The sequence below is a fragment of the Mastomys coucha genome, unplaced genomic scaffold, assembly GCF_008632895.1.
Source record: "Mastomys coucha isolate ucsf_1 unplaced genomic scaffold, UCSF_Mcou_1 pScaffold16, whole genome shotgun sequence".
NCBI lineage: Eukaryota > Metazoa > Chordata > Mammalia > Rodentia > Muridae > Mastomys > Mastomys coucha.
Window position 1 is genome coordinate 93843782 of NW_022196898.1, and position 17482 is coordinate 93861263.

Genomic DNA, 17482 nt, shown 5'->3' on the forward strand with positions numbered 1-17482 from the left:
CATATATACACACACACACATATATACACACATACACACACATATACACACACATACACACACATGCACATATATACACACATACACACATATACACACATATATACACACACACATACACACACATACACACACATGCACATATATACACATACACACATATATATACACACACATGCACATGCACATATATACACACATACATACATACACACACATATTCACACACATATATACACACACACATGCACACACATGCACACACACATGCACATATATACACACATGCACACATACACACACATATAAACATACACACATATACACATACACACACATATACACACACGCACATATATACACACATACACATACATGCACACACACATGCACACACACATGCACATATATACACACACACATATATATACACACATATACACATGCACATATATACACACATACATATATACACACATACACACATATATACACACATACACACACACGCATATATACACACATACACAAATATATATATACACACATATATACACACACTCATATATACACACATATATACACATACACATACACATATATACCCACATACACACATATACACACACTCATACACACACATACACACACATGCACATATACACACACACATACACAAATATATATATACACACACTCATATACATATATACACACACATATATACACATACACACGTATATATACACACATATATATATACACACATGTACACACACATATACACATACACACACATATATACACACATCCATACATATACACATATATAAATAATTATGCTGAGCTATATGTTTTCTTTCAAACTCATTAATGATCAACATAAACTACATTTAATATGAATAGTAAAGTAAGATCACTAGGGATCTACAATGATTAAAAGTTATTAGAAATATAATTCTTTAGTTAATTCTCTTGCTTATACAATTGTTGCTTAATTTGAAAAGACTGTGCTCTAAATCATTGTATAAATACATTCTTTTCCTTCTACTCCAGAGTAGAATATATATATATATAATCACCATTTGTACTAATTACCTTTTTAGGTTTCCAAAATAATCATTTGACTCTTCCAATAATCCTGGTAACTTGGAATTTCCAAAGTGATTTTGTGTAGGTTGGCTTTCCTCAGCTGATGTTTATGTTCATGCAATGGCAAATAAAATTCAAATATTGGAAAAATAGTAAAACATTGTTTTCTTTTCTTTTTTTAAAGATTGTATTTATTTTATGTATATGACTATACTGTCACTGTCTTCAGACACACCAGAAGAGGGCATCAGATCCCATTACAGATGATTGTGAACCACCATGTGGTTGCTAGGAGTTGAACTCAGGACTTCTGGAAGAGCAGTCAGTGCTCTTAACTGCTGAGCCATCTCACTAGCCCCTTAATACCTCATTTGAATTGTAGGAATTTTTTGTTTTTAGAAAAGCACCAAACATTAACCTGAAGAGCCCATAGTACTTCTAAGTGTTGGTCTGCTGCCCCATTTTACTGCGTGTCCTCAAGCCCTAGTCTTTTCAGTTGCAGTAAAACCACCTGGCCTGCGTGAGTCCTGCAACTAAAGGTTGAGATAAGATCCCTACCCTTAAATAACCTTGAGCCTGTACCAACATCCTTGCCACATTCTCGGCTCAAGAACTAACCCTCACGTTTTGAATTCCTTCTTTAATATACCCTGGACATCTGCTTTGGGCTTATGCTTCAGAAGGAGACTGCTCCTGCCCTCTCAAGGTCTTGTTGTCAGCTCCAAGCCTGACCGGGACCCTAACTGGTTAGAAGCATTTTCCTGCAGTGAATAAAGTTGCTTTTGGTTTATTCCTGACGTCAGTGGTCCTTTCCTCATTATTTGTGTGCCCTGTGACCCCAACATAACCCAGTTTGAGAACCACATGTGTGTTGGCAAGAAGGGTCAGCAGGTGAAGGCACTCATCACATCTGAAGACTTGAGTTTAAAGCCCTGGAGCCAGCCGGGTGGAAGAAGACTTGAGTTTAAAGCCCTGGAGCCAGCCCGGTGGAGAGAACCCACTCTCACGAGTTGTACACACACAGACAGAAAGAAAGAAATGCAGGATAACCACATTTATAAGGAGTTTGTGTAATTTAACATTCCCACCAGGCTTTTAGAAAGTTTGTGCAGTTTAATATAGAATGTGAAATCTTACACAACTTTAAGTTTCATGAAGAGCAATTGCACATATACTAGCTACTCCACCTTTTACCATTCAGAAATACAGGATTTTACTGTGAATGTTTTTAATTCTTTTTCTTTAGTTTTTAAGGGAATTACCAGGAATGACAGATACATGCCAAGATAAAGATCCTCATTGGGCACCTATCTCACTGGTATCATCTAATATTAAATATTAATGAAGGGAACATTAAAGAAATTTGTTGGGGGATGGGTGTGTGCACTGTGTATTCAGATGTAGATTAAAGTGCCCAGAGATCTGATTGCAGTCCAGACATCTACATTATCAAGCATCTCCCATCTCAATGTTGAATAAAAAATGTTTTCCATTACCTCTGACTAGTTAATAAAGAGCTGGCCAGCCAATTTGGGACTTCAAATCCCAGAGAGGGCCTCAAGTGGGGACCACAAAGGCAGGGGGAGGGAGGAGAGGAAGGAGAGGGAGAATGAGAAAAGGAGAGGGAGAAAAGGAAGGGAGGGAAGGAAAAAGGGAGGGTGGAAGGGAGAGGGGCAAGGGGAGGGGGAGGGGGAGAGAGAGAGACAGAGAGTGAGTGGGGTTTCAACATAAGCATTGGCCATAAGCAGGTCACCAAGGGTAGTTGCCATGAGGATACTGATGGAGCAGGAGCAACCAAGACAAGACGAAGATGGCAAGTAATGGGGCACATGGCTGGGTAGTAGGCAGCATAGACAGGTTATAATAGCTCAGTATCTGGCCAGCAACAGTACAAGGAGCTTGTAATAAACATAGGGTCTCCATGTCTTTATTTGGGAGCTAGAGGAGGCATAGAAAAGCCAGAATTAACTTTATAGGAAGCAATAAGTTTGAAATATCATCTGGTGTAGAATAAATTGAGATGGCAAGAAATATAATTATACAGCAAAATCCTGCAGCTGTAATGGATACTGTCATTAGTTTGGGGGAGACGTATTTCCCTTAAATCTACTATGCCTATTTTTCCCTTGCACACCTTATTTGCCTATGAAATATGATGAAAATGTTCAACTCTCATTTTTCTACACAGCTTTGTTTCTGTAAACTTAATTTTAATTAAAGCATTTTGGTTATTTGCATTTTGTGCATGTGTAGTATGTAGGTACATGGGTGTGTGTACACATGTACATGTGGAGACCAGAAGTCAATCTTAGCTGTCCTTCTTCAAGTGCCATCTACTTCCATGTGTGCCTTTAAAGATCTCTTTATTTTAAATCATGTGTGTCTGTGTAGGGATGTACACAAGTGCAGGTGTCTGTGGAGGCCAGAAGAGGACAGCAGATCTCCTGGACTGGAGATAAAAAGACCAGCCTGATGTGGATGGCAGAAACCAAATTCAGGTCCTCTCCTGAAAGAACAGTAAACACAATCTTTGAATCACTTCTAGTTCTGACCTTTGTGTTTTTGAGATAGCTCCCTGGATGGAGCTCAGCAAGTAGGCCATCTAGGTAGGCTAGGAAGTCCCAAGGATCTACCTGTTCTGACTCCTGAACGCTGGGGTCCAAGTGCATACTGTACCATCATGCTCAACTATTGTTTTGTTTTGTTTTTCCCAGGCTCTGTGGACTGAATGTGGGTCCTTATGTTTGCAAGTCTAAAACATACACTACATAAACTGAACTGCCTCCCTAGCTCTTAATTCACTTTTAACGAAGTATTTTATTGTTTTTTTCCCCGCTTGAACTATCGCTTTCCTTGCCTGTATTTGTAAGGTTAGATTTGCCCAAAATTTGCATATAGGCTTGATTGCTCAAATTTATTACATATAAGAAACTCCTGTCTTTCCCATTTTAGTTGAAATCACCTTCTTCCTGATTTGTAAAGTCTCTCCACGTATTTTCCAACAACCTTGGATCTTCGGGTTCATCCTGTGACACAGATAAACTATCTGGTCTGTGGACTATTCCATTAACCTCCGTAGTGTCATTAATATTTTCCTGTTCATCAAAAGTAACTGTGGATGCTGAATAAACATTTCCTAAGTGATCTATTACAGGAAGCAAATATAATTCTGGTTGAAGAGCCTAAAACATAGAAAATTTTTTAAAAAGTCAAAACCAACAAAATCCACTTTAAATTTTAAAATTAGAGTGAGTTTAAGATCATAGTACATACATATGGAGGAGCAAATGATTTGAGTTTCAGTTCTGATTCTTGCTTTTCCTTTACCTAAAGTTGACACATAAGAAAAAAATTAAATTGCTGATAATATTTTTCAGTTACTTTTTCTGTGCTGTTCTATGGAAGACATACAGCATATCAATAAAAGTAGCTATAGCTGGATCCCAGAGAATGAACAATGCAAACCTACTTCTAGTCACTGAACCCAACATAACTGAAATTTTATGTCTTCAAATAGTAAGTATGGTAGTCATTTTCAGAATCCGTGTGTGTGTGTGTGTGTGTGTGTGTGTGTGTGTGGTAATATTCTGTGTGTAGTACGTAAATGAGCTCAGTTCATCTTCACCTTTCATTAGATGGACATGAACACCATATGTACTTTATAGACAGGGAGGTAGAGGCATTAGGAATTCTGTAACTTTCTCAGATGCTATAACTAGCTGGAATTTGTGCCCGAAATGTCTTCCATTTCTCAATGAAGAAAAGTAATTTTCATTAAAGGATCTAATTATGCTATTATTTTGCTCAAACCTGCAATGTTTCAGAAAAAAATTAAGTATTCTGGCATTCAAGACCTTTAAAAATACACTTTATAATTGGTTCTCAACTCTGCCCTCCCCACTTTTTGACACAGTTAAAATAACAAAATAGAATTGTTCATTCATTCTTTGTTGCCTAAATTTCCTATTCCTCTGATCATTTTCTTTGCTAAGAAATATTTTCTGACCCTTTGTTCTCTTCAAGATCAAATATTATCTTTTATGATCCAAGCTTGAGTATCATTTCTTCCTCAATGTCCCCTACCTACCTCTTCTTCTGCTATAAAATCTTATTTTCTTCACTATATAAAATATGACATTCAATTTATTCATATTATATAATTTACTTTCACAACTACACCAAATACACTTTAAGGACAAATTGTATATTTATCTCCATATGCGGTAAAATGTTAATAAATATTTGTTGAGAATAAAATATTACAAACATTTTAGAACTTGTTCTAAATTATCTCATAGTAGATCCAGGAACTGACTTGATAAGCACTTAAATGTAATTTGATAATATAGACTTTACTTACAAGGAAAAAAAGCAAGAAAACTTACCACAGCTAAATTATTTCCAATGCATTTCAGAAATAAAAATTTTTCCGCAACAGCATCGACACCAAGAAACTCACCAAGACGCTCCCTGAGAGCTTGCAAAGTAAGTTGAGGAGACACTCTGAAACACCATGACATTGTTTTAAATAGATTTGAAACATATTAATGAATCAATAGCTTTAGTCACCTAACTCAAATATAAATACTAATTTAATGTGTTAAATCTAATTTAACATCTTATGTTTCTACACAGCCTAGAACTTTGATGGTTTCCAGTAAGGACTTTTCAAAACAGATGATTAGCAATAAATATGTCTTTAAAATTGTACAAATGAATCCGTCTCAGTGGCTTTTGTATTGAAATGTTTGTTTTGCAAATCTACATCCAAGTTTTATGATTAAAACAAAACTCTGTGATCAGAAGACAACTTTGTGGGGTCAGTTCTCGCTTCCACCTTTGTGTGGAATTGAACTCAGGTAGCTAGGTTTGTGTGGTAAGTCCTTTCAGCGGTTGAGCAATCTCAGCAGCTCAGAACTGTATGCAATGCGCATAGATAATTTGTTCTTGAACAGAAAAGTAATCAGTGACTGGGGAAAGTGATGGGAAAGTTTAGAAGCAGAGATACTCAAGGGGAAAACAGCCAGTCAGATTACATAGTCTCATGTCTGTACACACAACAAAGTTTTTCTTCTTTTAAACAATTATAAAGATCACTGTCAATATATTGTTTTAACTACTGTTTATAGTTTAACTGGTGTTGAATTTTAGATAATTTCTGTTAATTATTTTCATGTTTAATCTTAGCAATAAAGAGGTTATACACTGCTTTCTAAGCAGTTGCTATATTATGGCAATGAAACATCTGTTCTTTAGCAATGTTTAAGATACAAAGTTTATATATCTGTTGTGGTAGCAATTCACACCTGTGACCTCATTTATCACTCTACCCTGATCAGAATCACTAGCCTTACACAGTGCTGTTTATTAACAGCATTTACTGAACTAGGAGTGGATCCATCATGTGGACAAGATACTTCCCACTTAGAAGATTTTTAATTTTCAGAAAACATATTTCTTTTAGATAACTTGTTTCATGACCACAAAATACTTGCCTTATAAATCCAGCAGAAATAAAGTTGTTAATAACTTCTATTGAAATAGTATTTAATTTATAGTTCCACGATCCTTCAGGGACATAAAAAACATGAAGTTCCACCAACTGAATAAGAAAAGCATCAGTTAAAAGTTTTCTATAGAAAAATAATCAATTTACTTCCTATAGAATTTTAAACACAACTAAACTATAGAATATATTCATTCATCTAAACAAGTAACAAAATAAGAATTTGTTAAATTGACTACTTGACACTTGTTCCTTTGAAACAATAACCTGCTGGCCTAGGGCTTACATACCTTTGGTAAGACATGCTTTCTGTGGAGTTAAGACTGTCTCTTTTCTCCCACCACTCTCTCTCTAACAGAATAAACTTCTGTTACGTACACTACAGTGTACAACAGGTTCCAGGATAACACTTCATTCTAGCTTTAGGTGGCAAAAGACGCTACGGCAGGGAATCCAGGTGTTTAAAAGGGAATGAACTACCTTGTGTACAGGGACCCCTTGTTTTTGCCAGACTTCTTAATTCCATTTGTGGCCAGGAGGCCCTTTCCTGTAGCCTTGGCTTTTTAACTCCCTGAGTTTCTTCTGTTCTTTTTAATTTTGCTTGAAGGCCTAGTCTTCCTCATCCATCTCCTTGGCCTACATACATCTTGGGCTGTTTCAGGTGTTTCTTTTTGAACCCGTTGTGGCCTCTTCCCAGGCCTTTATCAAAAGCCAGAAATGGAGATGGTATTTTCTTTTTTCTTTTTAAATATTCATTACTTTACTTAAATGAGTACACTGTGGCTGTCTGTCTTCAGTCACACCAGAAGAGGGCATCAGATCCCACCCATTACAGATGGTTGTGAGCCACCATGTGGTTGCTGGGGATTGAACTCAGGACCTCTGGAAGAGCAGTCAGTGCTCTTAACTGCTGAGCCATCTCTCTAGCCAGAGATGGTGTTTTCTTATTGCTAGCTTTTATCTCTCAACTCTATTCAACATTCTTTGAGTTTTAAGGATTGTTGTCTCACAGTGACAATGAAAAAGCTAATGCTGCGGTTTTGGGAGTGTATCCGTTTCCTAGAGTTCTAGGAAGAATCTATTCCTGATATTAACTATAACAAAACCAATAATTCCTGCAGAGTCTCACGCTCTTATTCTAGGAAAGGCTTTTACCCACTGCACATTAAAGTTCACAGATCTTAAATCATTATACTCTTAACGGTAACAGTAAATATCTAGAAACTTTCAAAGTTTGACTAAGGGGCTAGAAAGAGAGCTCAGCGGTTAAGAGCACTTGCTACTCTTGCAGAGGATCCATGTTTGCTTCTCAGAACATTGCTTTAAGTCCTGCTTCAGATGATCCAACACTGTCCTTTAGGCTCTGGGAGCTCATAGTGTACACACACATACACACACACACACACACACACATATTTTGGTGTTCTCTTAAATACCAGACTAAATACCTCATTTGCTTCTAACTAATCTTGGCCCTGTGAGGAGTTAGATGGTCTTGGTTAAGAAGTAAGAAACAGATTATATATAGACTTTCTTTGAAAGGGGTATTTACTAGGAAATATAATGATATGAACAATGGGAAGATAAAGGCATGGAGAGGCTCTGAGTTTTAAATAGAATAGTGTTGCAGAATTGTGCTGAAGTCTAACTAAAGACTGAAGGGAAAGACTGAACCAATCAAGTGAACACCTAGAGACAGAAGGAGTTCAGGAAGAGCTGAACCAAAGGTCTCAACATAGAAACAAACCTGAAGAGGACTAAGCAGGAAATAAAAGGAAAGCAAAGGAAGGAAACTTCGATGAGGAAGGGAATGCATGCTTTTACTAGAAGCACTACAAGACATGACACACATTACATCTTTGTTTCATATGAAGAGAAACATATACACAAAATTATTAATGTTTAAATATCTACAATTTATATAAAACTAAACATTTACCATTTGTTTTTTCCTGTCTTTTTCTCTTTTCTTTCCTTCTATCTTTCTTTGTGTCTCATATAGCCTAGGCTAGACATAAACTCACTGTACAAGTGATAGATTTTTTTAATCTTGATCCTCTTGCTTTTGTCTCCCAAGTGCTGGGATTACCAATATGAGCCACCATGTCTGGCACTCTCTTTTTCTCTTTCTTGACAGAACAAAGTAAATCTGATACCATGATTTCCTATCAAAGTATCCATACATATTTTAATGTCCATTATCTGTAAATAAAGACTTCTCTTAACATTTTTTATTTTCACATAAAATATATATTAATGTCAACTAGCATCTGATCCATATTCAGAGTATTGTTAAATTTTCCTCAACTTACTTTTCTTTAGCCTGGAATTCATTCAAGATCCACATATTAGAAGCTATATATGGTAGACTATACCTGTAATTTCAGTATTTAGGAAATCAAGCAGAGTTGAGTGTACAAGAATGAAGTGTTAGCTAAAAGCATTTATTTGCATCAGAAAGGAAAAAACAGACTTGACTTCATCTGAGAAAAGAAGAAAGCAGTACAAATTTCTGGAACAGGGTTAAGAAGCAGCTTTAGATATGTTAGGTAAGATGCTTATTGATAGCCCAAACAGCAACATCTAATAGTCAGCTGAATATGTTTATATCTGGGATTTGGAAAACTTAGATGGAGAAAAAAAGAAGGCCTTATAAAGTTGCTATTAAAATCTATAGGCTGGATGAGATCACCACAAAATAAGAGCAGAGAGAGCGAGAGAGCTAAGAGCTGAGATAATCCACTATACAGAGGCTGGGAAGAAGAGGGACAGCCAACAAGGACTGAGAATGAGTAACCACCAAAAGGGGAAGATCTAATTATGGAAGCAGCAATGCGAAGGAATTTTATCAGGAAGAGGAGAGTCAATCACATCAAGTATGTTTAGGAGAATTAATTGTACCTAATAATAAACTCCACAATGAAGAGGTGAATTTAACAAGAGTTAGTGAAAAGTTTGTGAAAAGTGGAAGCATGATTGGGGTAGATTAAGAAAGAACAGAAAGTTGATGGTGCTTTAAGAAGGTGCAAAATACCTGTACAAAAGAGCAAGCCAATGAGTGACACATATCCCGAATACCTTCCAGCAAAAATATTCCACTTGAGACTCATGGCTATGAATTGAGAGTGAAAACTGTCCTTATTGCACATTGTTCCTCGATCTTTAGAGAAGAATAGGTGGTAAATGTATTTATTAGGAATGTTGTTTAGCAAATTACAACAAGGCAAGAGCTGAAAAGTGGTCAAAGTGTGAGTCAGGGTGATCCCGCCCTCTATGGAATTTAAGCTGGGTATGAAGGCATCATCAGTTGAGAAACAATAAGAAAGGTGCTAAGATCGCTTCGTTATTGATCATATGAAGATTAGAGAAAGTGAGTTAGATATACAAGAAGCATAATCACATAATCCAATAATGTAACATGAAGATGGGATTATGGTAGAACTAGCATCTACCATTATATCATAAATATTTTTTGCTTTATTCAAAACCAATAATAGGCATGGTTTTCTTACCTCTGATGAAGACGGTCGACTTGGATTGAGCGACATGTTGACCACTGTCTCAGTGGGATAGTTATCAGGTGGAGTTTTGGATGTTTAATATAGCTTTCTTCATTTAAGCAGCATTAAAAAAATATTTAAATAGATTTTTGATTTAAGATAGCATTCCAGCTATTTCTGGTCTCTGATGTGTTCAAAGAGTAAAGAAAAAAACATAAAAGCTTTAATATAAACCCAAAATCTAAGCTTAGAAATGTCTATAATCTTATTATTCTCATTTAAAAGGATATTATGCAGTAAGTAGGCCAGTGGTTCTAAGAAAAAGCACACTCTATATAAGATGGCCTTCTCAACTTACAATGGTGTGGAAGTGATAGTGTTCTTGAGTTTTAGAATTGTCACTCTCTGAGCTAGCAGTATGTGACTGGTATTTCCTTGGAATGCTGGGCATTAACAGTAAGCTACAGCTCTGCCAGGGACATGATCATAGAGGTGGGCACTCCTGTGAGCTATAATAAAGGAACATGATCATAGAGGTGGGCACTCCTGTGAGCTATAATAAATCAGTAAATTAGCTTTATTAAATGCATTTTATTTTCAATTTACAATGGAGCACCATGCCAGTTGAGGATAATAAACTGGTAATTACATTTGACAAGGATATATTTTACTATTTACTAAACAATTCACTTTTTGTGGGTCAAAATTTTGGGTTAAACATATACTATATATAATACAGAAATATACTTTTACAAAAATTTATACCAATGGCCATGGGATGATGAAAACTGTTTTCTTATATGCATTTCTTGGAGGGCATAGCATAAATGTAAGCAACCACTCTAATTGAAAATACTAGTCTTTAACTATATCAGCATTATTTTTATATTATTTCCTATAGTTTTCCTCATAGAATTTATGACAATTTATATCACTGAATGATAAAATGTGTGTGTGTGTATATATATGTCATAAAAGCAGAGTAGTTGAAATATTATTCTAAATAGAAACTTCCAAAGGTGCCAATCTTTGATGATATTTACACTAACTTAATGGTATTTATACTAACACAATGAAAGCTTTTTTGTATCTCAAAAGAGAGTGTACTTTTTGCATCACTGCTTTACACTGACCTCCAAGTAGTAACTTAACATGTAAAATTTAAAACTCTTCCAACCTTTTAATAATTTTATATATGTATATTACATATATAAATGCATTAGTAATAATGCATTTAATACAACTAATACTTAGCTCTATGAAATACTACTAGATACCACTATTCACTTTAACAGTATCAAAATTAATAAAATTATTTTGTGGGATATACAATCTTGTGAATCAAACTGGATTCACATATTACTGGCCCCCAAGTTCTGGTTTTCCCTACAAGTGGATCCTCATGAACACCAAGCGATGCTATGTAAGCCTTGCTCTCCAGTTTAAGCTATCGGCTAAATAAAAGTGGCTACAGCCCATTACTAGGCAGGACAGAAGTAGTCTATGTTTCAGTTATCAGGCTGGGGATCACTGGTAGGGACCATAAGGAAGAAGGAGATGAAGGAGAAAGGACGGAGAGAACAGAGGTCTCCATTAGATGTGATAAATCAGGCGTACATGCCAAGTGAAATGTCCCCTGAGTACGGACTAGTGGAGAACTAACCCAAGTGAGACTCAAACAGCAAGTACTTGGGGAGTACTTGCTCTATTTTTCTAGCGTACAGAAAAATAGATTAGGGGTAATCCCCAGTAATTGTGCTAAGCTGATTAAATAAATCCATAGGACTCAGCCTTGATTATTGGGGTACTGGCTGGGTCATATTAATACTAATAGAGTTATTAAATAACATTTAAAATACCACTTATAAGTATGAATTAAATAAATAGTATTTGAATTAAGAAGCTGAAACTTTATGTAGATATATTAAATATACTGTATTAATTCAGAATAAACTTGTAATCAAGAGAACTCAAGAGCTGTCAGTGAAGAACTACTTACTATTGTTCTTTGGTAAACTACACTCTAATATACACGTTTCCAAGTAATAGCAAAGCAGCAATATTTAGCAATTTTGGTCATGTCTAGCGATTTCTAGCTGGACAAGTAATAGAGACCAAATTCTTTGTGTGTGTGTGTGTGTGTGTCTGTCTATCTGTCTGTCTGTCTGTGGTTTTTTTTTTTTTTCAAGACAGGCTTTCTCTGTGTAGCTCTGGCTGTCCTGGAGCACAACTCTGTAGACCAGGCTGGCCTCAAACGCATAAATCTAACTGCCTCTGCCTTCTGAGTGCTGGGATTAAATATGTGTACCACCACCATCGCCTGGTTGAGACTAAATCCATTAGGAATAAGATTTGGCAGCAAGGAACCCCCTCAAGATTTCCAATATAATTTAGTAGCTGCTGAAGGAAACAATATAGGAAAAGAAGTTATGAAGCAGTCATCTCCTTGAATAGCCAATAGACAGTTCATACTATGAGAAAGCTGTACTTTTTTGAGGTTATAAAGATTTTAAAAACAGATTTGACTAAGCAAATGCATTTTAAGAGGCAAACTAGATGAAGCTAGGTATAAGCAACAAAGGCCAGAATTTTTGCTGCTAAAATTCTCAACTTTTAATTTTCTTTCTGTTTGGCTTATCTGTGAGATAGTTCTAGTTTTGAAGTTTCATATAGAATCAATTTCCATGACTTGTCTATATTATCTTTACAATAATAACCTCACCCAATGCTTGACTAACATGAATGAATCAATCAAGCATGAATGTTATTTAATCAATACATTTAAATTAAAACTTAGGCATGATTAGAATTTCAAGTTGATCTTAACCAAATCATTTCACATACTAAATCGTAACATAACATTTGGATTTTCAAACTAATTAGCTAATGGAAAAGTAATACCAACTAGAACACAGAGATCCAATGAGCAAAGAGAAGCTGACTCTACCGCTCTAATAGAACCTCCCATGTACTACAATATCTCCCTTTAGAACCTTTCTGTCAAGGATGGGTCATCAATCTGATCTTGTATACCAACTTCAATCGACAGCTACCAATTTGTCTAAAAGGGAGTTATTTAGTCTAGGGGTGCAGCGTAGTGGAGGATCATTTGCATAGTGCATGCAAAGCCCTTAGGTTTGAGCCCCCAGAACCATCTGTTAAAAATAAAGTTATTGAAAAGTATCCCAAGGTCACATCTGATCTTGGCAGAAGATCCATTACAGAGATCCATGAAAAATAACTTTGAGACTTAGTTCCAGAGCTAAAATCAAATTTAAAAATTTCTAGAATTCTTCAAAATAAATAAAGATTTGAGTAATTTTTAGTTATTGTTTGATACTAGCAAATACAAAGAGATACTAACTGGACTAGAAATCTCAAGCAACCACTAAAATTGGGAGTTGACTGAGGCTGTTTTTACATCTATCAGAACTCCATAGAAAGCAATCACATGGATTGAGCACCAGCAAAGCAGGGTTCTAGTTTCCCCCTACTGTATGAAGCCATTCACTGTGGTCTATGTCTCAGTCATAAATCTGACAAGAAAATGACTTGGGCTTAAGGTCCTTTCCAGATCTTAAATTCACTCAGGTAGTGACAATATCTTAAACTAAGAGAAATCAGAATACAGTCAACCTTATGGCAGATGATCGGAATACTTCTTGACACAGATCTCTCTGATCAGGATAAATTCAGGTTCTACTTCTGTTCTGAGAGTTCTGTCCTGCCTAGTACACGGGTGACCTAATAAAGTTCTGTTCTGCCTAGTACACGGGTGACCTAATAAAGTTCTAACCCTCCTAAAAGGTAACTTGTGCTAGCTAAATAAAGTGCCCAGCAACATCTCTGAACCTACATACCATTAGGAAGTATTTAAGACTTGTAGTACTAATTGATGAGTGAAGTCTTTTTTTTCCCCAAGCATAACTGTAACCAGCTTTATTAAAGATACTTTTCATAAACAATCATGGTATTTCAGGCAGGACATGGGCAGACAATCAACAATATACAAGAACTTCCAAATCCCCTTCTTGTATAGACTACCAAAATCAGAAAGCCACTATAAAACCCAATGAAACCTCCATTCAATGCTTTGAAAAGGGAAAGCAGCTTATAGAGTGAGGGCGGACATTTCACATTAAAGATGTTTTAATGACTAAGGCGACCTTGACTTTCAGGAAATGAACATGGCAGAATTATCAATCTAAAGATCCACAATCTTTTAGAAAAGAAACCAGAGCTCTTCTGAGAACACTTGATGAAGCCACTGCTAAGTCCATATCACCCAATAGACTGGAAAACCAATTTTCGGGGCCAGGTTCTAACAGGTCTCTGGTTTTAAGGGAATTAAGTCTATGTTGATGGCACAGGGGGAAAGAGAATATAAAAATGAATTTAGAGTTTTCCCAGACCACAAGACGTGCCTTGGTGGCCACCTATGTCAAGACCGGGATCTATCTCCTGGGAGCCAACAGGAGCCTTTCGGAATTATCAGGGAAAGAGGTTTTCTGTCCTCAATCCAGCTTGGGAGATATTTTGTTAGTGACACATGGTCCTTCCCCCACAATAATGAAGTGTTCTGTGTGCTAACAATATAGCTTAAAAAAAAAAAGTAAAACAAAATTCTGCATTTTTATAAAACTTGATAAAAAAATAGTATTTCAAACTGTACAGAAGTACACAGTTATCAAAAATGCACACGTCACTTGGCATCTCCAGCTCCTCCAGCTCTCTGGACCTGCTGTTTTGGCATCTCCATTTTCTGCAGGATTATTCACATCCTTACCAGCGCCGGCTTTCCCCTTCTTCCCCGTGGGTACCCTTCTTTGCAGGGGCCTTTTTAGGCTTGGCCTCTGGCTTTGGAGGAGCAGGTTTAGCAGGCAATCTTGTGGATCTTCTTTGTAGCTCGTCCTTCACCTTAGCTTTGTCTCCTTTAGCATCCCCTTCAGCCTTTCTTTTGGGCATGGTGGCGACAGGGGAACAAGGGTATATACAGTGGTGTCCTTGTTCAGTCCGCCTGGGGGTTGTCCTCACTGCTTCTTCACACTGCTCAGGCTCCGGGGGTTTATAAAGTTTTTATACTGCTGGGAGCCCTGGACCCGAGTGAAGTCTTTATAATTGCGTCTTTGACCTGTTGATTTGAGCCTGTGGCAGTACAGTATATCTCGGCAGGGACACATGACAGAAGCTTATGATATGAAATGAAAAGATTGAGGAAGAGGCAAATGTCCTGATCCCCTACAATGTATGTTCAGCCTTCCTTCCACTAGGCCTTGCTCCCTATGGGGCCAACATTCCAGCAGGGCCACAGCAGGCAACCACGCCTCAGCCGTCAGGCTCTGGAGTGTATTTAAGACAGAGCTCATAGCACGAGGTGAATGCTAATGTGGTAAGACAGAAGGAAAGAAATGTAACATTTTAGAGTAAAAGTATTTAATGCCCCATTCCCTGAAAAATGGGTGATAATATGCATAAATGTTGAACTAAAAATACAAATCTTAATTGGCTATCTTAAACACTTTTGCAAACATTAACAAAATTTCCCTATAAGTTCCATATTCAATTATGAAAACTAATTATTATACCAATATATTTGCAAAGCCATAGAAAGAAATGTATTGCATGCATGTAAGAGGAAAAAACATTGAGAAACCTACATTGTAGGTATTTTTTTTTAGAAGCAAGTCTCTCATTTTGATAATTAAAGTCTATCTTTAATCATCTAATTATGTAAACACATTGTTAAGCTCCTAAAATATTTTAGAACACAGTGGAAGGCTAAAAGATAAGTTTTTACTAGGAGATATTGATAGTTCATGAACTATTTAATATTCATAGCTTTGAATGTAAATGAATTTAAAGTCAATTTTATTTGCCTTCCTTCCTGTCCCAATATGTATTGCTTATTGGACATACTATAAACTATGATGGCATCTGCTGTTTGAGACAGACCTGGTTTCCTAACTCAATAGTTTGGGGAAAGGAAAAAAATAAACTTTCTGAGACTAAGAGAAAATTGTTTATTCCTCATTTCCTTAAAATGGAATTACCATGTAAAATCTTCTTGAAATTCCTTCTAGCACATTCCATAGTTCTTAAGTATTATTGTAACTAATATAAAGTAGAACTTTAAGTTACACATTAATCTTAGAAATATGCATTTTAGCATACACTATAGGTAACAAGGCACAAAGTAAAATATTTGTGTTACATTTCATATTCATTTATTTTGGTGGCGCAAGCCTTTAATCGCAGCGCTTGGAAGGCTGTGAGTTTCGAGGCCAGCCTGGTCTACATGGAGTTTCAGGCCAGCCAGAGCTACAAAGTGAGACCCTGTCTCAAACAAACAATACTGTTTGTTTTTTAAGTTATGTATTAATGGGCGTGTGTGAATGCGGGTGTTCCCAGACTCTAGCGAGGGTGACGGTAGCCCTGGACTCGGTGCTTTAGAGTCGCCCAGCGTGAGTGCTGGGAAGTGAACTTAGGTCCTCTGCAGGGGGGCTCAGTGCCCTAGTCCTCTAACTGCCATCTTCCAGCCTCAGCTTTCGTATTCTTTACACATATAATTTCACTTCGTTTCGTTTTCAAGAAATCCGGGAAGCGTTTGAACTTCGGCACTCCAGGGCAAGCAGTAGGACTAAATTCAGACCGAACTTTCTTAGACGGCCACTGTTAAGGACTGGGTAAAACACCAAACTTCCCTTGCACGTCCCCCCAACCCCCACCCCACAGTTGATACTAACTGCTTAGTAACGCGGTGTGTTGGCCCAGAGCAAACCATAGGTCATTTTTCTCAGTATGTATCCCAAAGAAACAGCACTCAAGACGAGCCTCCTGTTTGGAGCCGCTAGGGCTCAAGAGGACACCGGGGCTTGGACTAATGTAAATTTTATTAAACTTCTGAGTCTTCCGAAAACCCCTCTGGGGTTCGGTTACGAGCACGAAGCGACCCCCGACCGCGAAAGCTTTATCTTTAAAAGCACGGGGACTGATTATTGAAAGACCGCGCTAACGGGAAGCGGTGCGCGGTCGGCGACAGTCCCGCGGCCCGGGTCGGTTACAGCGCCCTCGGCCCGGGGTGGGCGGGCTGCGGCCGGCGCCGACCGAGGGCGCCGACCGAGGGCGCCTCGCCTCGCCCCGCCTCCCCGGAGCTCGGCTGACTCCGCCGTCGCCCGCGGGGCTTTCGGGAACTCCTCCCACCCGCCCCTCGGCCGCGCCCCCGAGTCGGCCCGGGCGTCCTCTTACCTCGCCCTACCCAGCCCCTCCTGACGCGGAAGGCGCCGGCCGGGCGTCGGGCCGCACCGCCCCCGTCGCCACCGCGCCCACCGGCCGCTCCGCCCCCTTCTCCCTCGCTCGCGCGCGGGCCGGGGGAGGGAGGGGCGGC

At 37.8% G+C, this 17482-nt stretch overlaps 1 protein-coding gene and 1 pseudogene across 4 annotated transcripts in view; both read right to left on the reverse strand.

Annotated features, from left to right (window-relative positions):
- The window catches only part of Spata1 (spermatogenesis associated 1), a 37766-nt gene that overhangs the window by 19597 nt on the left and 687 nt on the right, over positions 1-17482 (reverse strand). For 2 of the 4 annotated variants that reach the window (XM_031375770.1, XM_031375774.1), the window contains exons 1-7: positions 17344-17477; positions 10111-10282; positions 6588-6694; positions 5478-5595; positions 4366-4419; positions 4055-4274; positions 1099-1192 (exon numbers count right to left, since the gene is read on the reverse strand). In XM_031375770.1, coding sequence (XP_031231630.1) covers positions 1099-1192; positions 4055-4274; positions 4366-4419; positions 5478-5595; positions 6588-6694; positions 10111-10146 — 629 coding nt within the window. In that variant the 5' untranslated portion in view covers positions 10147-10282; positions 17344-17477. Of the gene's footprint in view, positions 1-1098; positions 1193-4054; positions 4275-4365; positions 4420-5477; positions 5596-6587; positions 6695-10110; positions 10283-13734; positions 13844-17343; positions 17478-17482 lie in introns of those variants that run through there. The other 2 variants (XM_031375773.1, XM_031375771.1) reach the window with 2 other exon arrangements.
- LOC116093922 lies at positions 14016-17283 on the reverse strand (annotated as a pseudogene).